Source organism: Lygodium microphyllum, chromosome 23, assembly GCF_053477565.2.
Source record: "Lygodium microphyllum isolate KBCC chromosome 23, Lygodium_microphyllum_v1.1.10, whole genome shotgun sequence".
Lineage (NCBI taxonomy): Eukaryota > Viridiplantae > Streptophyta > Polypodiopsida > Schizaeales > Lygodiaceae > Lygodium > Lygodium microphyllum.
The window spans coordinates 58,465,375-58,488,239 of NC_141157.1; the positions used below are offsets into that span (position 1 = coordinate 58,465,375).

Sequence of the window (22,865 nt, forward strand, 5' to 3'; positions counted from 1 at the left end):
GTAATGTTCAGGCAATGGTGGTCACACAATAAAAAATAGGGTAGTTTTGGTCACTCTCAGTTTTGGGGTAGTAGGATTAATTCTTTTATAGGTGCAAAGGTATAGTTTGAAGGTTTATTATAGCACCTTTCAATGAGCCATCATAGGCTCCATTTATATTTATATTTTGAGAGTTATTCAAGTTTCTTGACTACTACTAAACACATCGGATAGCTAGATAGAGCTCTTTGTTTTGATCTATTTGACATAGCTATCCATAATAAAATTTTGAGATTATTAAATCTACTTTTTCCTTACATTCTAAGCTTCATTTGGAGCTCTTAATCTCTTGGATTGGTGGAGTATTAAGAGAGTTATTGACATCTTATTGATCTACACTCTATATCCCCTAGTGTATTCTTTGATGGCTAGGAACAAGAGTAAAGATTAGGGGGTAACAACATTAATGTGGATGTTTAGGTATGTTATGGAGAGCCTAAGCCCTCAAATGAAGCTATGAATCAAAGTCTAGAAGGTGTTGAGAAGAGTTTATTAAACCAAGAATGTGATTCCTATATTGCACCCATTGTCCGAAAGCATATGATTGATACAAACATATCTCATGGATCTAATGATTATCTTTAGCTTTCTCATGATGTAATTCCTTATGAATGTGGGGATTCCTCCACTCAATCAAACTATGGAATCAAAGTTTGACTAAATGGTTGTAGCCCTCAACAATTTGAGTGGGAAATTATCTAATGTTCAACTCGGCCCTACCCTTATGAAGCACTCAAGTTAGCCTATTCCATCTACATATGAGGTTAAAGAACCTTTAAAGTTAGCGATACTAATCAACAAATGCCTTTGCATTTGAGATATACTATGAAGGGTATACCTCAATTTTCTCCAAAGAATCATGAGAACTGTGAAGATTCTTGACCCTTCTTAGAGAAGAAGAACATCATGGGTGTTATCCATTTTATAAGTCATTTTATTCTTAGCCCACTAATGTACCATGTATTCTATAAGTCGTTTATTCTTAGCCCACTAATGTACCATGTAGAGTGGTGACTCCTAATTGGATTGTTCATGAGGATTAAGGAAGATTTCATGATGACTAAGTAAATAAAAAAGATCATCATTCTCTTTATGAAAGAGATAATAAAATAAGACTTGAAGATATATATCTTTATAGTCATCATTCTTTTGGGTAGCATTCCTATGGGCAACACTCTTATGATAATAACTTTCATGGACCACACTCATATGGATAGCCTAATTATGATGGATAGCATTCTCACTATGACAAAAGGTATAAAGATAAGATTGTCATTGCTAACTCCAAGGAAGATAATTGTTCACCTATTGATCTAGAGTAGTGGATCAACAATTTGGAATAAACCATGATTGTTAAGGTTTAGTGTAAAGGCATGCCTTAAAGTTGCTACATTACATTATCAAGTGAGTGCATGTGCCTCTAATGTACATGGTTTGAAGATTCTGAAGAAAGACCCTTACATGTGCATTGGGGGGGGGGGGTGGACATGCCATGTTATGCCTTGCTCACTTCGAATTTTGAGAGAGAGAGAGAGAGAGAGAGAGAGAGAGAGAGAGAGAGAGAGAGAGAGAGAGAGAGAGAGAGAGAGAGAGAGAGAGAGAGAGAGAGAGAGAGAGAGAGAGAGAGAGAGAGAGAGAGAGAGACATATATATATATATATACACACACAAGCTTATTGTTAAAGAAAGATTGAAATGAAAAATATACCTATACACAGTTGATTCCAATAGCCTCTCTTAGAAATCCATACAACTCCTCTCTTGGAAATCCCTTCACCTCCAAAGTCTTCAATAGATTGTAGCCCTCAAAGTTGCATAACGTGGTCCTTAGCTTATGAGAACTGCATTGTGGTTGACATCTGCAAGGTCGAGGCCAACATGCATAGAGCTAAGGCTATGGTAGAAGAGGTATAGGGTGTCCTTCCATAGCAAATGTGTAGTGGGTAAAGAAAAGAGAGAGGGAGGGAGAGGAGCAAATAATATATGGCACGTGAAAGAGACAAGAGCAAGGAGAATCTAGCATGAGAGAGAGAGAGAGAGAGAGAGAGAGAGAGAGAGAGAGAGAGAGAGAGAGAGAGAGAGTGTGTGTGTGTGTGTGTTGTTCCCTCCCTTTTCCCCTCTCTCTCTTTCTCTCTTCCTTAAATTATACACTCTTTGCAAGTGGAATTGTGCCACCATTAAGCCCACACATGAGTTTAGTGGCTCTGAGAGAGAGAGAGAGAGAGAGAGAGAGAGAGAGAGAGAGAGAGAGAGAGGGCACATTGCAATCACTGCATTAATGCACCAAGTTGTGTGAGAGAGATTTTTTTTGTTTATTAAAAAAATTACAAGTTTTAGAGGTTTAGAGTCATCCCACGGTTGCAACATAGGTTTGGTGCTAGGCTCGATAGATCTATAAATTATAATTGAGTAAAGTTTTAAAGGTTTAGAATCATCCCTTGGTTGGCACATAGGTTTGGTAGATCTATCAATTATAATTGAGTAGGGATAGAGAAGTAGAGATGAATATAACCAATTTCTCAATTCTCAATGTAATGCAAAAGCATGGTACTACCTACAACCTAAGAGTCCAGACTTGATGAATGTGAGAGTACAAACGTGTGAGTACAACCAATTTCTCAATTCTCAATATAATGCAAAGGCATGGTACTACTACAACCTACGAGTACCAGACTGATGAATGTGAGAGTACAAACGTGTGAGTACAAACAATGAAAACGGAGAAGGCCAGAAAATTGTCTCGCGGACGGGAAACGTTAGTTGGCAGGATACCATGAGACCTACTGTCGCGAGAAGCTTACTGGGCCTTCCTCCCAACGCTTCCCTATCACAGGTTCTCTTTCTGTGTGTGTGTGTGTGTGTGTGTGTTTTCGATAATGCTGTCTGTCGTTTCAGCGATTAATCCAGTAACTGCAGAAAAGTGAAGGGAATTGTATTGAGTTTCAGCCATTAATCCAATACGAACGAGAGAGAGAGAGAGAGAGAGAGAGAGAGAGAGAGAGAGAGAGAGAGAGAGAGAGAGAGAAGGTCTCACGAGATTTGTAGCGTGTGAAAAAACAAAGAACGAGAAGAAAGTGTACAATAAGGCATGAATCCCTTTCTAGGTCTCTTCAACATGTTATTCAATCTGCATGAGGTTAAAATTCTAGGAGACCTCTCCCAAAATTTCAACAGTAATCTTTAGGATTCCTTGTGTATTCTTGGATTGCCTAGTAGAACCTTCTGGCCTGACCGATACAACTAATCCGCAGTATATGTTACTGAAGGAAAATCAACAAAAAAGTACTGCCATCTATGTGTACAAGAGCATTTTGCTTTCGTGCAACCTCAAAAGATTTAGCAAAGGGTTTTGATGGAGGGGTCTTACGCATCTGTGATACTGCCCACTATAGTATCCTTGAGAATGTTCAACGGTGAGGGATGACAACCCAGATCCTAAGATAGTCCCATGGACGTTGTCTGGCACCAATGGATGCTAAATTATGCCAACATTACTGCTGATTAAAAAAAATAAAATTGGCCAGATTACAGCCCCCAAACGAGCCAAACTAGATTGACTGCTTAGTTTGAGTTACGTAAGACAACTGCGTGCCCAAACTCTATAGAAAGGGATAAAAGGGGGCAGCCACACTTCATCACCAATGAATCCCATCCAATGCTGAATCTGGCTGCCTGACAACAGGTTGGCCACTTGCACCTGGAAATGACCTGCCAGCAGTTAGGAGCCGCTGCCTAGCAATAGGAGAGTACCATCTGCCTGAAATGTGTGCTGGAGTGGGGGACTGCCTGCAGAATGCAAAAGGGCAGACCAGAAAATAGGCCACCCAGCACTATATGAGGCAAAACACAGATGTGCTGCCCCCAAAATTGGTGATGAATGTGGCTGGAACCATGAATAGAGTGCTCCTCTTCAAGATCTCTAGCTCCCATGTCTGGATCTGATACCGTGTGAGAGTGCGCAATGGAAAGAGGAAAGTGAACACGAAGAGAAGGAGACAAAGAGAGAATGCAAGAGAGAGAAGGAACAATGTGACTGCAATGGCTGAAGGTACAAGGTTGCAATAGCCAACGCCAACATGCAGCTCTATCCATCAATGTGGGTTCTAGATGGTAGCAGGGGGATGAGAGAATGAGGAGGGCTGCCTGATCACGAAGAATCAATGATGGATAATAAGAGTGGGAGGGCAGGCTATTATAGTAGATATGTCAGTTCATGGCTGAGTATGTGCATGTTAGTGGGCTAGGGCACCAAGATATTATCCTGATTATTTAGGCATTTTATGATGGTCATTTTAGCATTTATTGCTGGCTGACCAGCATTAAATGCTGGCCGACCTGACATGATTTATGGCATTATTTTTGCCTTCTGATCATTCATCACCTGCTTGGTTCTGGTGGAGGGAGAGGAGTAGGTGCTAGTGCCTTCGTATTTGGTTACTCACATTGGTTTTGTACTGTCTCATATCTTGGTATATGGATTCTATTTCCCGAGTATCTCTTTGCTTCTAAGTTCCTTGTGCAGTGTTCTGTTCTTTTGCAGTCTTTCTCTTTCTCTCTCTTTCCTTCGTCTCTTGTGTATAGCAGTCTATTACAGCAGTTTTCCACATGCTTGCATCACTGCATCCACTTGTGACATGGTGTTAGATTGTAGGATCATTGTTCCTATTGCTGTTTTACATTGTTTCAAGTATGAGTTTTGACTTTTTGTCTGCTGATTGGACCTGTTTCTGATTGCTGCGACTGATTTCCAGCTTGAGCGACCATCTTACGATCATTTTCGGCCTGTTTCCTCAATGTTTTATAGGCTGCCATTTTCATTTTCAGCTTTTTGGGTCTGTTTTAGGGTTGGGGACCTGTTAGTAATCCTTTTTAACTTTGCGTTTTGGTGTCTGTTGCCTGCATTTTATTGATCGGCACCTGTGTTTTGGTTGTTTGCTCCTGTGCAGTGCTGGGCGACAGTATTTTCAGGTTGGTTTTGGTTATTTTTGGTCCGTCTTCTTACTTTGTGGTACACTGCTTAGATTCAGAGAGGGTTCATGCGCATCTGGTGGTTGTGTTCTCATTACTACACTCAGGTTACTGTTGATCTTTTCTCTATGTGCTTTCTTTACTGCTTGGAACTTGTGCAATCCTTGTGAGTCTATATTTTTGGCATGCTTTTCTCCTTGAAGATCCCTTAGCGTTCTTCATCTTCTCAGTATCTCCCTCCTAATGGCTCCTGCGACATCTCCTCCTGATGGCTTGCATACAAATATTCTTTACTTATCTACAAGTGCTATGTTGGAGACTTGCTGTGTTCAGCTTCAGGTTTCTGTGAGGATGCTATCTCTTAGTACTTTAGATGTTCCAGTTTTAGAGAGGGGTGCCATATCGTGGAAGAAGTCTTTATGCTATTATTGTGGCAAGAAGGGATATCTCTAGAAGGACTACAAGACACTAGCAGCTTTACAATAGCAGTAGGTGCAGATGGTGATGCAGGGTGATGACTCTCTCGGTGAGTCTTTCTCTTCTTTAGGTCCAAGTTTTGGCTCCATCTATGTGGCCTCAGCGATGGCTGTAGGGGTCTCTCTTCCAGGCTACTAGTATAGGTAATGGGGTTATCCCCCACAACTCTCCAGTGCCAGATAGGGAGTGAGAGGGTGGTGTAGGTGCAGATGGTGATACAAGGTGATGACTCTCTCGGTGAGTCTTTCTCTTCTTCAGGTCTAAGTTTTAGCTCCATCTATGTGGCCTCAGCGATGGCTGTAGGGGTCTCTATTCCAGGCTACTAGTACAGGTAATGGGGTTATCCCTCACAACTCTCCAGTGCCAGATAGGGAGTGAGAGGGTGGTGAGATGGGAAAGGTGAACCTCATCTATACAGCTATATAGGTGCACAAGTTTCGGAGAGGGGATTCCTTGACGCATTGACAAAAGTTTGGCAGGTTCAAATCTTGGAGCCGGGATTGACATCCAGGTTCATGATAAGCTACTTATTTGATAGAGAGTAGGATTGTCTCCTAGTTTGAGCTCACATGAGGAGACACTTTGGCGGTCTAGGAATCCATGGTTACATATATTCAGAGACATTTTTGATCGGATGGTCTTGTATGTTACTGTGAGACATTGTTGACAGATATTGAGAGCTGCTGTGATTCTTTTCTATTTTCAGGTGTTGGTACGATCGACATCAACATCAGGTTCTCTTTGAGGTACCTTGGTGGTGGTGGTGACTTGCACACCCACTGCTTGGGTATCCATGGTTCTACTCTAGTGGTCCTTGTTGTATGTACTATGATGGGACATTATCATTGTATATTGTATTGTATTGGATCACCCATGATCTGAGAGAGGGTGTTAGTAGATATGTTAGGGATGTGTGCATATCAATGGGCTAGGGCACCAAGACATTATCTTGATTATTTAGGCATTTTTCTTGGCATTTTATCATAGTCATTTTAACATTTATTGTTGGCCGACCATCATTAAATGCTGGCCGACCTGACATGATTTATGGCATTATTTTTGCCTATTTATTCAGGCTGCTTCTCCAAATTATGATCATTCATCACCTCCTTGGTTCTGGTGGAGGGAGAGGAGCAGGTGCTAGTACCTTCATAGTTGGTGACTCACATTGGTTATGTACTGTCTCATATCTTTGTTGGGTGTAAAGGCCCTTTATGCTCTCTTGTGTATATATTATTTCACACACGTGAACTCACCCTAGCGGGTGTAAGTGTACCGTACCCTAAGTATAAATACATTCTTTTATTCTAAGTGTGTACCAACATTGATACACACTTATCCGTCGACTCACTCTCACTATCTCACTGTTCAACACTGTTCAGTTCTGGATCATTGAGTACCTCAATAAATGCGCTTGCTCTCTGTTCTCTCTCTATCTGCTTCCGCTTTAACTCTATAAATTGGTATCAGAGCCAATGGCTCACGTAAGCAGGCAATCGTGACCAATAGCCACTGCTGAGAATGTAGTCATCACCTTTGGGACCAACAGGCGTAACAGTCTGTCGGGCTGTTAAGGAGTAGGCAAGCAGGTAACAAATTCCAGTAGGCGAATAATGCAGCTGATGGGTGCCAGGCAACAGGGTTGGGTGTAGGCGAACGAAGCAGGCAGTTGAGGGGCGCTAGGCGACAGGGGCCACATGGCACAACGGGTGTGGCCCTTGTCGACGGGTGTGGCAGTCGACGGGAGTCACGTGGCTGGATTAGGCACCGTCAGACCTGACAGGTCAACGGACCCGTCATTCGGCGGGTCCTTTTTTTTTTGCAAAAACCATTATTTTTCTCAAAATTCTTTTTTGAAACTCCTTCCTCTAAACGGAGATCATGTGCTGGAGGCACAAAACTCAGATTTGTGCAAATTTGAGCTTGGAAATTTGGGGCTTTTCCCAAATTTAATGCTAGACACATGTGTCAGTGACTCCTGATCCATAAATTGCAGACATTGAGTGCACGTGCCTCAGAAATTTTGGGGATTTTCAGATGCAAGTGAAAATTTTACTTGTTTGAGCCAATTTCTTGGTAATTGTGCATTCTTGGACCTCGGAATTTGGTGCTTTTGCAGAATTCGTGAAATTTCTGCAACATTAGGCCGTAGTTGATACTCGGGAAGATGTATTGATGCAATTGGAGTAGATTCACTGTAGAAATTTTGGGGCTTTTCACATCGGTGATGCATTTTTCAGTCGATTTGAGGCTGGACAATGAAATTTGCAGTAGATTCTTTGCTGAGTGGGAGTCTTTTGAGTTTTGGATGCTTCAAATGTTGAAAAAGGGCAGCTTCTCTTGGTACGTGTATTGCTGAATACACACTATGCAATGAAACAGTGGTAAATACAGCATTTCGGTCATTGCATTTGGGAATTTTGGTGATGTATTACTGAAGTGGGAGCTGCCTTTAATGCAAATGTATCAGTCTTGATTCATGTATATGCTGTAATCAGTAATTGAGACTGAAATTGCAGCTAAACATTTGCTTCTTGGATATCTTGGAAGTACAAGAGTGTGTACTTGCTGTTACAATTCAGCAACCTTGCTATTGGCTGAAAGCATTCAACCCTTTATTGCAGTTGTGTATTGCTGAAGATGGCTGGCAGTGCATCTACATCTGACACAAAGAATCTCTTTGAGATTTGTAAATTCGATAGCAATGGTTTTGATTTTTGGAAAGATCGTATGCAGGGTATATTCTTTCTAAAGGATTGTGATGATGCTTTAGCAGAACATAAGCCTGTTGCTTTGTCAGATGAGGATTGGGCTAAAATGAATAAAAAAGGCCATTACTTACATTAAAATGGCCATCACAAATGATATCTTGGTTGATATAAAGGGGCTTGATACTGCATATGTAGTTTGGGAGAAAATCAAGGCTACTTATGAGAATATAACTCCTGTCAATTAGGTACATCTTATGCGGGAATTGGTCAACTTAAAGCTTGATGAGTCCAAGCCTGCCTATGCTTCCACTGGTATTTTGAGTCAGTTACAGGCTGCAGGTTTACCAGCTTTTGATCCTAAATTGAGGCCTATCTTTTTGCTCATGACCTTGCCAGATTGATGGTCTGCGTGGTTCTATTCTAAATGAAGAGATTAGATGTAAGGCAAGTGGGAAAAAGAATGGATCAGTCTACAATGTAAGAGGAATAACTGAAAAAAGATATAATGTTGCCAAAAAAAAAAAAAAACGCAGCAGAAGCAAGGAAAAACAACAAGATGTAACTTGTTATCAATGTGGTTGCAAAGGGCATAAAAAGGCCGATTGTAGGTACTTTAAAAAGGAACAAGAATGCAAGAAGCAGGCTAATGTAAAAGGCAAAAAGAATGACAAGGATGAAAGCTCTACCCCTAAAGAGATAGAAAAGGCAAATGTGGTATCTAGTGTTGTTACTGAGGAAATAGAAGATGATAAAGATGCTGATTTGCTGGTTGCATTTTCAGATCCGCTTGCTATGACAGTGTAGAACATGTATATCACTAAAATAGATGTGATAGATGCTTTGTTTCAGCTCATGATGGTTTGTCACAATCGTGGATTGTTGACAGTGGTGCTTCTTTTCATGTAATTTCATCTCTGGAGTGTTTTTCTACTTATGCAGAAGGTAATCTTAGAAAAGTCTACCTTGGTAACAATCATGTATGTGATATTGAAGGAATGGGCACCATACATGTGGCTCTAGAAAATGGTCAAGAATTGATTCTTCATGATGTTAGGTATGTACCTGGCATCAAGAAGAGCTTGCTTTCTGCTGGGCAACTAGACAACAAAGGTTACTTTACTACTTTTGGTGGTGGTATGTAGAAAATACAGAAAGGATCTATGCTAGTCACTAGAGGTGGTAAAAAGGGAACTTTGTATTATCTCTACTGCAAGGTACTTCCTGGAAAGTTTGTTGTAGTTGTTGAAGTATAGTCACACATGGAGTTATGGCACAAGCTTCTTGGACATATGAGTCAAAAGGGTTTGCAGGAACTTTCTTCACTTGGAAGAGTTGATGTGAAAAACTCAAAGCTTGACTTTTGTGATGATTGTGTTCTTGGTAAACATGTAAAGAGTCCATACTCTCATGGAGCCTCTAGAAAGGCATGCATCTTGGATTTAGTCCATTCTAATGTATGCACCATGTCAATAAAAACTCATAGTGGTTTCCGTTATTTTGTGTCTTTTATTGGGATGACCATTCTAGGAAGCTATGGATCTACTTGCTTAAGCAGAAAAGTGAGGCATTGGATGCTTTTAAAAGGTTTTATGCGATGATTAATACTCAAAAGGGCTTAAAGTTAAAATGCATAAGAACAAATAATGGGGGAGAGTATGTATCTAAAGAATTCAATAAGTTTGGTGATGTCAATGGGATTAAACGAGAGCTTACAGCTCCTTACAATCCATCATCTAATGGTGTGGCTGAGTGAATGAATCGCACGTTATGTGAGAAGATTCGGTGCATGTTGTCCACAGCTAATCTCTCGCAATCGTTTTAGGGAGAGGCACTTAAAAACTGTGGTCCATATTTGCAACTAATCTCTGTCAAAAGATGATGTACCAGCGAGACAGTAGGGTTGGCGGGGAGGAACACGCAGTGAACTCGGCAAACATGGAGAAGAGAAGAGAGAAGAAACTCTGATGAATGAAATGACAAAGATCTGAATCATGGAGTGAATGTGATACAAGGGAACAAGGGTGCCGTAGCACAAGGAAGATGATGAAAACAACCACGAACCACGAACCACGAATCGCAATGTCCTCTTGAAGGGGTGTGAGGATAGTGGAGAGGCTGGAGAGAAGAGGTGGCGGATTGAATGAATCAGTCATAAGGAATGAATGAGAGAGTGGCCTATAAATAGACACAGTGAGTCTAGGATGGCGCCCCTTTTTGGGGCTGCAAACCCTAAACGCAAAACGCAAAAACGCAAAGTGCAGGTGAAGGGTTTCTCAACATCCCCTCCTAGGCCCAAGAAGGGGAACAAGAGAAGAGTGAGGTGGAGTTGCAATGCTACATGCTGAAGAATGCTCATGCAGCAAGTGCCACTTGGACAGTGCTCCTCGTGGGGAAATTGTTCACTTGTCCAAGTGCCCTAGTACAAAGATGATAAAAACATGCAATGCATAGGAGGAATATTGAACTTTGTGTGGTGTCGAGAACTATAAGGATATGCCCGTACTTGATCTCAGGAGGTGGCTCCATGCTAACCAAGTGACCAAGGCAAGAAGAGAAGAGGAGGAAGAAGATATAGAGGATTCCTAATATCCAAGATTTCCACCGAAAAGGGAACCTGCAGTAAATAACAGTAGACAAAGTGAACTAGGAAACCCGAAACTCAACCTTGGGAGAGAAGCCACTAGCTCCGTGCATCCATGCTGGAAGGAATACGAAGGCCTTGTCACCAAGTTGTGGGGCTGAACCTTCGAGGTTTAATCTAGGTGGTACTTGAAGATCCTGGGTATCAATAGAAGAGACAACTGGTCGAAGATAGCCACCCCAAGAAAGTAGAGGATGAGTGAAGAACTTCATGTGGAGTAGATTTCTACTTTGAGGTGGGAGGTGGAGGGGCCCGCGCTAAAAGTCAAAGAAGTAGATGCCCCCTATGAGGGCAAATAAATAATATCCCCCTCTGAAGTAGATAGGGAATCCAAAAACTCATGGATCACGGACTTTGAAATGTTTGATGACGAAAGAAGTGTCGCCGATCGTGCCGAAGAAGGTATCAGGGGTGCCGAAGAGCTCTCAGAGGTAGCCTCTCGAACCTGAGTAGTTGAGGGTGGGGAAGGGTGGGGCTCAGAATGAGCAAGAAGTGGGCAACAGTCACTGTCTCTCAGTGGAGCAGACTGGGTAGGCAAAGAAAAGGAAGGAGTCAAGCAGCCACTCTCTCTCGAAGGAGCGGACTAACGAGGAGACGGTATCAAACAATCATTGTCTCTCGATGGAGCGGACTGCAAATCCGTAGGTTGTGGAAGCCACTGTACCTTAAAATAAGTGGGAGAAGACTGCCGCTGGCATTGTGACGATCTCCAGGAGGTTGTAACGCCAATGAATCCTCCATGTGCTCGAAAGGACGTAGTGCGCATTGGATGTGTCTTATTGCCTTGAGCATAGTACTCTGATAGTAGCTGATGCAGAATGATCTCTATGGCCCAGAAAGGAGAGGTGGCATAAGGAGTGCCTGGTGGAAGATGCATATACTCCCGGGGGGGGGGGAGCAAAGGTCGAAGTCGGCAAGTATTGGTAGTGTGTCCGGTGATGCTACAGTAGGAGCACCCAATAGTCTGATCATCTATTGGTAAAAAAGCCATGAATACCAGTGTGCCTTGCTGAAGAAGGAAGAGGTTAGCCACCATGAACCACAAAACGCAATGTTCGCCAAAAGGGAGGCAAGGGTAGTGTGAAGCACAAACTGCAATGTCTGCCTCAAGGGGTGGGAGGGTAGTGGAAGGGTTGGAAGTGAGTTGCCAGTGGGAGGAGGATGTGACTAGCAGTAAGAGGTTGCAACCAGTAGAAAGACGTAGGTGAGGAGAGAGAGAAATACTAAAAATGCAGGCAGAACAGCTTGCAGGAGAGAGAAAGACTAAAAACGCAGGCTGTAGGAGAGAGAAAAACTAAAAACGTAGGCTGCAAGAGAGAGAAAGACTAAAAACGCAGGAAAATACAGCAGTAGCAGTCAGTATGCTGAAATCAACTTCAAACAGTGTGTGATAGGCTAGAAACAGGTGCCAGATTGTTGTAGACAGCAATGGCCAGCTCAGACTGTGATGTCCTCCGCATTTGGGGTGTGGGCAGCAAGCTGAAATACTTGAAATTTACAAAAACGAGATTGTTTTCTGAATGGAGAATGATCAGCAATAGTCGTTCTGCTGTAAACAGCTGAAAACTGCAGGTGGAAGGCTGAAAACAGGCGCTAGATTGTAGATAACAGCAAGGGACAGCTGAGATTGTGATGTCCTCCGCGAAAGGGGTGTGGGTAGCAAGCTGAAAACACTTGAAACCTGCAAAAACGAGATTTTGATGCAGCGGAAGAAGAAAAGAAGTGGATGCCGAATCCGCCATCGGTCTTTGCCTTCATTGGAGTGGAGGATCTTTGCCAGTGTTTGAGCAGATCTAGCTTTGATACCATGTCAAAAGCTGACATACCAGCAAGACAGTAGGGTTGGCGGGGAGGAAAACAGAGTGAACTCGGCAAACATGGAGAAGAGAAGAGAAGAGAGAAGAAACTCTGATGAATGGAATGATGAAGATCTGAATCATGGAGTGAATGTGATTCAAGGGAGCGAGGGCGCTGTAGCACAAGGAAGATGATGAAGACAATCACGAACCACAAACCGCAATGTCCTCTTGAAGGGGTGTGAGGGTAGTGGAGAGGCTGGAGAGAAGAGGTGACGGATTGAATGAATAAGCCGTAAGGAATGAATGAGAGAGTGGCCTATAAATAGGCACAGTCAGTCTAGGATGGCGCCCATTTTTGGGGCTGCAAACCCTAAACGCAAAATGTAGAAACGCAAAAACGCAAACTGTGGGTGAAGGGCTTCTCAATAATCTTCACACCGTGGACTTGAAAGTGGCATCCCTAAAGAGGTTTGGTCTGGCAAACCTGCTTCATGTGACCACTTAAGGGTCTTTGGCCGTGAATGCTATGTACATGTACCTGTTGATAGCAAAACCAAACTTAATATGAAATCTCATAGAGACATCTTCATGGGTTATGGAGATGAAGGTAAAATGGGCTATAGAGTTTGGGTTCCAAGCATGAAAAAGGTGCTACGCAGCCGGGATGTGGTATTTAATGAGTCAAAGTTGCTAAAAAATGTCACATCTAATGACTAGGACAAAAAGAAAGTTAAATTTTAGCATGATCAGTTACTTCAGTAGCCATCAGCCCATTGAAAATTCAGCTCCTTTTGATGCTGATTATGACAATCGGCGTATTATTACTGAGCCAGATGAAAATGGGCAGCAAGGGGATACTGAACATCAGCTTGAGTACCAAAATCAGCATGCTGAAAATGAATTACAGCAGCTTGAAATTGTATTACAGCAACCTGAATATGCAGTTCAGTAGCCAAATAATGAGGTCATTGACATTCCCTTGGATGTGGATCCATCACCTGATAACACAGATCATTGGGTAAGAAGGTCTACACGTGTCAGACAACCTATACAAAGATTTGATCCTTCGTTGGACTGCATTTTGCTCATAGATGAAGGTGAGTCTCTTACGTATAAAGAGGCCTTATCATGTGAATTAAAGAAAAAGTGGGAGCTAGCTATGCAGGAAGAAATGAAGTCATTGTATTAGAATGATACTTGGGATTTGGTTACATTGCCCAAGGATAGAAAAGGCATTCCTAACAAATGGGTCTATAAAATCAAATGTGTGGATGGCAAACCCAAATACAAAGCCAGACTTGTGGCTAAGGGCTATACACAAAAGGAGCGCATTGATTTTCAGGAAGTGTTTTCTCCTGTTGTCAAAATGACCACTCTTCAAGTGTTATTTGTCATTGTAGCATCTATGGATCTTGAACTTGATCAGATGGATGTTAGAACTGCATTTCTACATGGTGATCTGGAAGAAGAGCTATATATGAAATAGCCTGAAGGCTTTGTTATACAAGGAAAAGAGCATTTGGTATGTAAGCTTAAGAGAAGCTTGTATGGTTTGAAACAGGCTTCTAGACAATGGTATAAAAATTTGATGCCTTCATGCTCTCACATGGATTTAAAAGGAGTAGTGCAAATCATTGCTTATATATTAAGAAGGCTGATGATGGAAGCCTTATTATACTTGTGCTTTATGTGGATGATATGCTTAATGCTGGTAAGTATAAAAGCCAGATTAATGCATTGAAAAGATAGCAACTCTTATTTCTCTCACAAGAAAAGCACATTAGCAAAGTACTTGATTGTTTTTCTATGGCTGATACTAAGTCTCTTGGTGTACCTCTTCCACCTTATCTTAAGCTTAGCAAAGCAGATTACCCAAAAGATGATAAGGCAGCTAGTACTATGAAGGGTGTTCCTTATGCTTCAGCTTGTGGTTTACTCATGTATGCTATGGTTGCTACTAGACCTAACATTGCTTATGTAGTGGGAGTTGTAAGCAGGTTCATATCAAATCCTGGTAAAGCACATTGGGAAGTAGTGAAATGTATCTTACGGTACCTTAAGGGCATATAAAGAAAATGCATTTGCTATGGCAAGGGTACGTTAGATCTGCAGGGGTATTGTGATGCAGACATGGCAAGTGACTTGGATACTCACAAATCTACTAGCGGATACATCTTTACCTTGACTGGTGGGGTGGTTTCTTGGTACTCTAGATTGCAAAAAATAGTAGTACTCTCTACCACTGAGGTTGAATATATTTCAGCTACTGAAGCTTCAAAGGAAGCAGTTTGGCTTGGTTGTTTGGTCAAGGATTTTGGGCTACCCACCAAAACGCTTGTACTTAGATGTGATAGCGAGAGCGTTGTATCCTTGGCTAAGAATGTCATGTTTCATGCACGTACCAAACATATTGATGTTTGGTATCATTTTATCAGACAGGTTCTGGATGATGGTCTAGTCACCCTGACTAAGATCAAATCACAGGATAACCCTGTAGATGTTCTCACTAAAAGTCTTGCAAAGGCTCAACATGAGCATTGCATTAGACTTGTGGGAGTTGGTTAAAGGTTTGCTTCGGATCTTTAAGTGGGAGGTTGTTGGGTGTAAAGGCCCTTTACGCTCTCCCATGTATATATTATTTCAAACACGTGAACTCACCCTAGCGTGTGTAAGTGTACCATACCCTAAGTATAAATACATTCTTTTATTCTTTGTGTGTACCATACTGGTACAACATTGGTACATACCTATCCGTCGACCCGTCGACTCACTTGCACTATCTCACTGTTCAATTTTGGATCATTGAGCACCTCGATTAATGCACCTACTCTCTGTTTTCTCTCTCTATCTGCTTCCGCTTTAACTCTACAATCTTGGTATATAGATTCCATTTCCCAAGTATCTCTTGCTTTTGAGTTCCTTGTATAACATTCTTTTCTTTTGCAGTGTTTCTCTCTCTTTTCTCTCTCTTGTGTATAGCAGTCTATTACAGTAGTGTTTCACACCCTTCCATCATTGCATCCACTTTTGACACAAGCTACCTATATATAGGCGAAAAAGTGGCGAAACCCAAAATATAGTCAAACTTCTAAAAATGGCTAAAAGTGTCAAAAAAGAAACACATTAATGTGCCCTCCACCTAAAGTATCTAAAACACATAAAATGACAGACAAAGATGATGTTAAAGTTCGTAATGTTCTCGTTCACCAACTTAGGCCAAGGCTCACAAGTAGGAGATGAGTGCACAAGACACACATGGCTGCTGACAATTAATAACACTCTAGATCCATCTCTGGTGAACGTCACCCTTCAATATCATTCAATACTCTACCCTTGAGCATTCTCTTCTATTCATCTACATCATTGATTCATTCTCACTTTAGAGTTCTTTTCTTTCTCTATTTGTGTCTATGTTTTTGCGTTTTGCATTTAGGGTTTGTATTTATTGCGTGATTGTATTTTAGTTGTGTTTGTACATGAAACCTGCCTTCCTTCTCAAGCACTTAAATCACAATAATTAACAAATTTACAAAATTGAAATGCACACTTTACTATACAATCTTGGACATTGGACAGCGTGTTGGTCCCTAAAACTAGCGCTTTGTGCGGTATTTCTTTAACTTATATTGCAAATGGATGGAGTATAACTGAGATCATTTGATTTCTGCTGCTAATCTAACTGCCTCTTGTTGTCAAAATTGACCAGCAAGCCTCCAAACCAATTTGCCCCTTGGTTTGCTTGGGCATTGGCCTTCACCATGCTTCTTGAAAGACAAATTCAGCTGCCGTAAATCTGATATTTGTCTGGCTGGCCTCTTGAATCTCCTTGAAATTTCTCAATTTTAGTTGTTGGAAATCAAGTCCTAGGCTCTCAATTCTAAGCATGCATCCCATTGTGGCTGTCAAAGTTCTAATTTTTGCTGTAAATTAGGGTTTACAGCAGAGATTGATTGAAATTTCTTATCTTGATGACACAAGCTGCTGGAAAATGCTGAGAAAACTTGAGAGATGGTTGGGGGATGAGAGAGAACGTTGTAGAGAGAGGAATTTAAGAGTTTCATTGCAAGAAATGTTGAAAAAGTACTGCTACCCTCTTCTATATATTGTCATTTGTACCAGGACCTTGGACTGTTGTCATCTACTTCTAGAGGGCTTCAAACAGCTCTTACATGTTGTAGGATTGATTCTTGGTGGCTGCAAATCACATCAGAAGTCTCTCCTTGCTCTCTAATAGTCTCTTCTTTCAAAATGGCTGGAATAGACTCCACCTGCTCTTAAAAACGTTTTTTCCACTTGCATGGGCAAGTTTTGCCAAGTGGTAGCCTTCTAATTCTGTTTTCTAACGTTATTTAGCTTATTAAATTGATTTTAAAATATTAATTAATAAATAATTTAATAATTATTCTAGTGTTAAAAAAAATTAATTCCCCTGTTAATAATTGAATTGGCTAGGCCACATTGTTTTCCAAGTCCCCCAGAATGGTTCTTCTCAAAGAGAAGCCAATCCTTGAAATGAGTGAAAGCCTCCGACTTCAAAGTCAAGAAATAGACCCAAGTCATATTGCTGTAGTCATCTACGATCAACATGAAGTACAAGCTCCCCTTCAGGGACTCCGTCCTCATCGGGCCACAAAGATCCGTAGATACAAGCTCCATGGGTGAAGTAGACTGCCTAGAAGCTTTGTTGGGAATTGCATCTCGATGCAGTTTCCCATGAATGCAAGAGACACATGGCTGATGGCTCACCACTATGTCCGGCAGGCCTCGGACAAATTACCCTCGCGACGCCTTCCGAAGGTACTTGCAGTTCAGGTGGCCAAACTGAGCATGCCATAGGTCGGACTGTGTTTGAGAAGTAAGAAGAAGAGAAGTAAGAGCTGAAAAAGACTTCAATTTGTAGACTTCATTCTCCTCATACCCTGCAGAGAGAACCTTTCTTGATCCACGATCAAGGACGCGAACAGTATCATTGTCCAACTCCACCAAGAGACCAAGAGCACAAATCTTATGAACTGAAAGTAAATGATACCCCAATCCTGGCACATGCAACACCTCAGAGGTGTGGGTACCACCATGTCTATTTGGGATAAGCTGCATCTCACCGCGCGTAGTAATAGACACAGAAGAGCTGTCTCCAATGAGAATCTGCCCACGCGAAGGTTGCAAATGGGCAACACCAACGGAAGGAGTCATGTGCCGTGAGGCACCACTGTCCACAATCCGCTCTCGAGCCTGGGGAGCTGTCATCGCAATATTAGAAGTTATCGGTGTAGAGTCCTCAATGATTGCTAAGTGTAGAAAAGTAGCTGATGAGGGTGCAGCCACCGCTCCAGAGTCCTTCGTGTCCTTCTTCTTGGTATCCTTATTGTCTTTGTCGGGGCAGTCTTTCTTCCAGTGACCGGTCTTGCCACAAATATGGCAAGTTGATTTCTTCTCCTTGTCCTTCTTGGATTTATTGTCCTCCTTTTTCTTTTGGTCCTTCCCCTTCTTTTGAGAGGCTTGACCAACTAGTGCCTCCGATTTGGAAGCATTCTGTCCCTTCAATTATTCCTCCTGGTCGAAGACCATAGGAACCAACTCTTTCCACCGAAGAGTCGACTCCCGTCCTGAAGCAATAAGAGCGGAATAAAAAGTACCGAATCGTGGCGGCAACTGGAATAGTAAAGTGATCGCCATGTCTTCGGAAGAAATAGACTTCCCCGCATTTTAAACCTGCATCTGAAGCTGCCGAAGCTTGTTGATGTGTTCCCGAAGTGAAGAAGACTTATTCACGGACAAAGTCCGCATCCGCACCTCCAAAGAAACCCTCTTCATCAGGGTCATCCGGTTGCACATGTGATTGAGCTCCAGCCATATCTCACGAGCCACCGTCAAGTGCTCGATGTGAGCTATCATAGCTGTGGTGCAAGACAGAAACAGAAAAGATCGAATCTTGGCATTCAGTTTGTTCCAATGAGATTGGACCTTAGTCAACTCCGCACGAGCATTGGAAGAGAGTTTGGACTCATCCCTCACCGAGGGCCTGTTAATCTTCTCCATCACCAGTTCCGCCAAATCATAAGACTCTAAAATGGCCAACATCATCACCCGCCAGATTCGGTAATTGTCACCATCAAGCTTTTGATCCGTTGGAAGAGCTGGTAGGAGAGGCACCTTCCTGTCCATGATCGCCTGGAACTCCAAATCAGTCTCTGAAGACATGTTAACCTGTAATACCTGCACAAATGCAAAAGCAGCCCCCTTTGACTGTGATAACGCAGCCTTCTAGGACTAATTCCTCCGCTGCTCAAACCTTCTTCACCCACCGGAGGCGATGAAAAGGTAAAATCTGCAATGGAAAGCCTCGAACGCAGCCTTCCTCAACTTCAAACAGCAATAACCTGCTCAAATTCACCGATTAGACTTCTTTCCCGCACGCCCACACTCGCTTCAGCCTTGATCCGATGGGCAGCCCTCCCGCTCACCCTCGAAACCTGGAAATGCAGCCTTGTGTCGCGATGAAATCTCCTCTTCAGATAGGTTCAGCCCTCTGTCAGTCCATCTTCACCGCTCTAATACCATGTCAGAGTGCAGTGATGCGGAAGCGTAGGATAAAGACTGAGAGAGAGAGAACACAGAGAGAAGAGAGAGAGAGAAAAGGAGACAGTGTAAACGCAGAAAATCTGCGGTGTAGTATGCTGTATAAGAGTGCAGAAATACACAAGGCGAAAGAGGAAATATCTGTGTATGTCTCCGACTTGATGACCACGATCTCCGTCAGCCCGAGCACAATCTGTCTTAGCCAACAGATCTCAAGATCAGAATCTGAATAATGAATACTGGAGTGAGCCACGAAACCGGCTATAAATAGCCGAAAAAATAGGAAATAATTCGATGCAGTCGACTGCATTAAATCTAGCCGACTGTACTAGTGCCCTGCCGTACTGTTGACGTGGAGCCTGTTGTCCACCAACTTGCTGAGGAACTTGCTGTTTGCCAAGTGTCCAGGAAATGATTGTCTAACAGTTACAAGCCAAAATCTCTATGGTATATACTGGCGGCCACATGTGCAACATGTGCTACAACTTACATAGATAGGAGTGGATACGGAAAAGAGAAGGTGAGGTTGGATGGAGAGAGACATCTAGAATGAGGTATCACTATCATCATCATTATTCTCAGTATCTTTTGCATTAGAGTGCTCAACAAGAGAATCTAAAGATGACTCCTCGGAGGCTAATGGTGAGATACTCTCACACTCATCCTGAGTGATAAGGTTACCATCATTATCAAATGATGGCTCCCTAGGTAATGCTCTCTAGGCAAGGGGATGTCATCATGAGGCATGGGATTGGAGCGAGTAGAGCCCCACCTCACATATGTCTACAAACCACTTGGACCACTTTCCGTTGATAAAGAATGCCAAATGACTAGGTTTCTACCACCTACCTGAACTCCTCATCCACAAGCACCCTGAGCACGAGTGTCCAAGTTGCTATGAGCTCTCTGGGTCCCAATCAAAGAATGCCTAATGCACAGCAAGATGTACATAGAGGCAACAAACACCTTTCGTTGATGAAAGCAAAACACACTGATCGTTTAAGACAATCTTCCAAGAACCATCTTAGGTAAAGGTAGTTTTTCAATGCTGTGAGTTTTTATCTAAGCATTCGATCTCTTTCGGATTGGATGAGGAGTTGATCTTTGCAGAGCTCTATCATCATAGCAATCAGAAAGGCAGGAGATTTAGAAAACAAAAAAGGAAAGGGGGGGTAATAATCACAGGGCTGACTATGTCGATGCATGGGATACTTGTGACTCGTATCTTTCCCCATAAGCAAACTAGTGGCATAGCTTAGATGTCACATTGACTTCCCTTTCAAAGGCAAGGAGTTATGCTGCTAGCTCCTTAGGAAGCCCCTTAAACATGCAACAGGTCTAGGTTCTAATGAGAAGAGGGTTCTCTAGCTGCTGCATATCAGAAAATGTGAGTGACAAGGACAATTAGAAACAAAGTAAGAGTTTTGGCAGTGGGGAGCTCGACTCAATCAACAATCAGCAAATTGACTGTCTTCCTTGGTCTAAAGTCAGTAGCAAACACTTCCCCCACTATTTAGCAATTCCATTAGCAGTTCTCCAGAAGTATTGCAATTGAGAATAATATGTAGTCTCAGTGGGGGCAAATGTAGTATATGTACATGAGCTAGAATCTTTTCAGAAAGTTTCCTAGACCATGGTATAATTGGTAAAAGTTTTGGAGCTAAAAATGATGCATAGTATGTCACACGGTTTCATAATTATGTGCATCCCTGTCTGAAGTTTTCATTCTCTCTCCTCTTCCCATGGTTGGGGCTCTAATAATCCAGTTTTTTTTAAAAATCAGATCAAAGCTGCCTATAAAAAGAAAGCTCTGGAAAACCATCCTGATCGTCTTCCAGCTGATTTGAAGAAACATGGTGAAGCAGAGTTTAGACAGGTGGGTTTTTGAGAGGCTAGCAGCTTACTTGGAATGTGAAGCTTATTAGACCAAATTATCATTTTAGAAATTTGACATTGCCCTGCTGAAGTGCCAGGTTTAGTTTGGTAATAGTGTGCTAAGGTTGGAATCTGGATCTTGTTAAGTTTGCAAATTGGTCTCATAGGTCCTTGGACAGGTAGCCACACAGTACATGGACTCTTCTTATTGACGGGACATTCAGAAATTATTGCCTGCATACATTGTCATCTGAAGGATAGGACCTTACCTGAACAATTGTTAATCTTAGTTTTTTGTGAAGTGATTGAAGGGGCAGTGAGTCTCATAATGGAGTATGAAGCAACTATCCCTTGAGCAAAATATGTTTGGAATTTAAAAAAAAAATGCTTGATCTCCTATTGCAGATTACGGAAGCATACACTTGTTTGAAGGCTGGTGAGTGACAAAATTTTGCGTTTTTCTAGCCGACTTTGGAAGTTCAGACTTTAAAGAAAGCTGTTGTTAATGTTGCAGCAAGCATATCAAGCCAGTCATTGTCTACAGGTAACTCAATCATTGGCAAAATGTCAACGTTATTTGGGTTACAGTAGAAAAGCATTATGTTCCATTTGTGAAGTGCTCTCTTCTTATCCCTGTTGTCAAGTGCACAGCTTATCTGTTGCTTTTATTTTTCCCATGGGGATGGCTTTATTATTAATTGCAGATTATCAGACTGGTCATGGAACAAAGGCAGGCAAGAGAATGCATAATGCAGCTGCAGTGCCTTTCCTGTTTATAATTTGTGGCACCCTTTGTCTGGGAGGATTTCAAGCTAGAAGGTTGACTACTACCTTAATTATCACTGTTTAAGATTCAATAGTTTTCTATTTGTATTGATGAGAATGTTTCCTGCTACAGAGCTTATAAAAAGCAACAGCAGGCCACACCTTTTCAGAATCCATTCCTCCCTTAAGAATTATCTCCCCTGCATCAAACATTTCACTCAAGTAAAATTACAATGTACATGTCTGCAACAAATTTTTTTTGTAAGCGGGGTTTGTGCATAAACCTTGTACATGGTCAGTCATGTGACTAATTCAAGATAATAATCATCTTGATGGTGCATTGATGTAAACAAGATGAAAATCCACTGAAGCCTAGAGTACAATGAAGTGGGCTCTCTTAGCTAGATGAAATTTACTTACAGAATATTGCCTGAGGTCTTTTTGAAGCCCTCTCTTGGATGGCAGTGTAAAGGTTCCTCCGTAATATGATAATGGTTAAATGATTGTTTTGAAGCCTTCAAATTCTTGAATAGTTGATGGAAACAAATATAATTGTGTTTAAACAAATAATTAACGTACCAAAGGAAAAAAAAAGTTTTCACTAGGCTATAAACATAAACTGGATCAAATCTAACTAGGAGTGGTAACACCATCCATTTTTTATAGCCGGTACCAAAGAACAAAAAATGTTTTACTAGGTTGAAAGTAAAGTAGACTAAAACCAATTAGGACAGGTGACACCATTTGATGTTATTTGTTTAAAAAAATTAGTAGGGTTAAGGGGCAAATAGAATGACATTTAACTATCCTGTGTTGGGTCTTTTTAAATTGACTTGAGTGTTGTAATATTTCTTAATCGGCTAAAGTACATGTACTTTATTGCACTTAAATACAAGGGTTTATGGAGTTTTGATATTATCATGATAGGCTTAGTTATAAATCAAGAGTTTACAAAAGAGTGAGAATGAAGAGCCAATAGAGTGAGCCTTAGGGTATTGTTTTTAAGTTTCA

The 22,865-nt window shown here is 41.7% G+C and overlaps 1 protein-coding gene across 1 annotated transcript; it reads left to right on the forward strand.

Annotated features, from left to right (window-relative positions):
- The first annotated feature begins 2,652 nt into the window (after positions 1 to 2,652).
- Positions 2,653 to 22,371, forward strand: LOC148016226 (uncharacterized). The gene is made up of 6 exons (XM_087664094.1): positions 2,653 to 2,872; positions 20,998 to 21,090; positions 21,495 to 21,525; positions 21,604 to 21,633; positions 21,794 to 21,908; positions 21,988 to 22,371. The coding sequence occupies exons 1-6, from the start codon at positions 2,813 to 2,815 to the stop codon at positions 22,040 to 22,042; spliced, it is 384 nt and encodes a 127-aa protein (XP_087520220.1). The 5' UTR covers positions 2,653 to 2,812; the 3' UTR covers positions 22,043 to 22,371.
- The last annotated feature ends 494 nt before the right edge of the window (positions 22,372 to 22,865 follow it).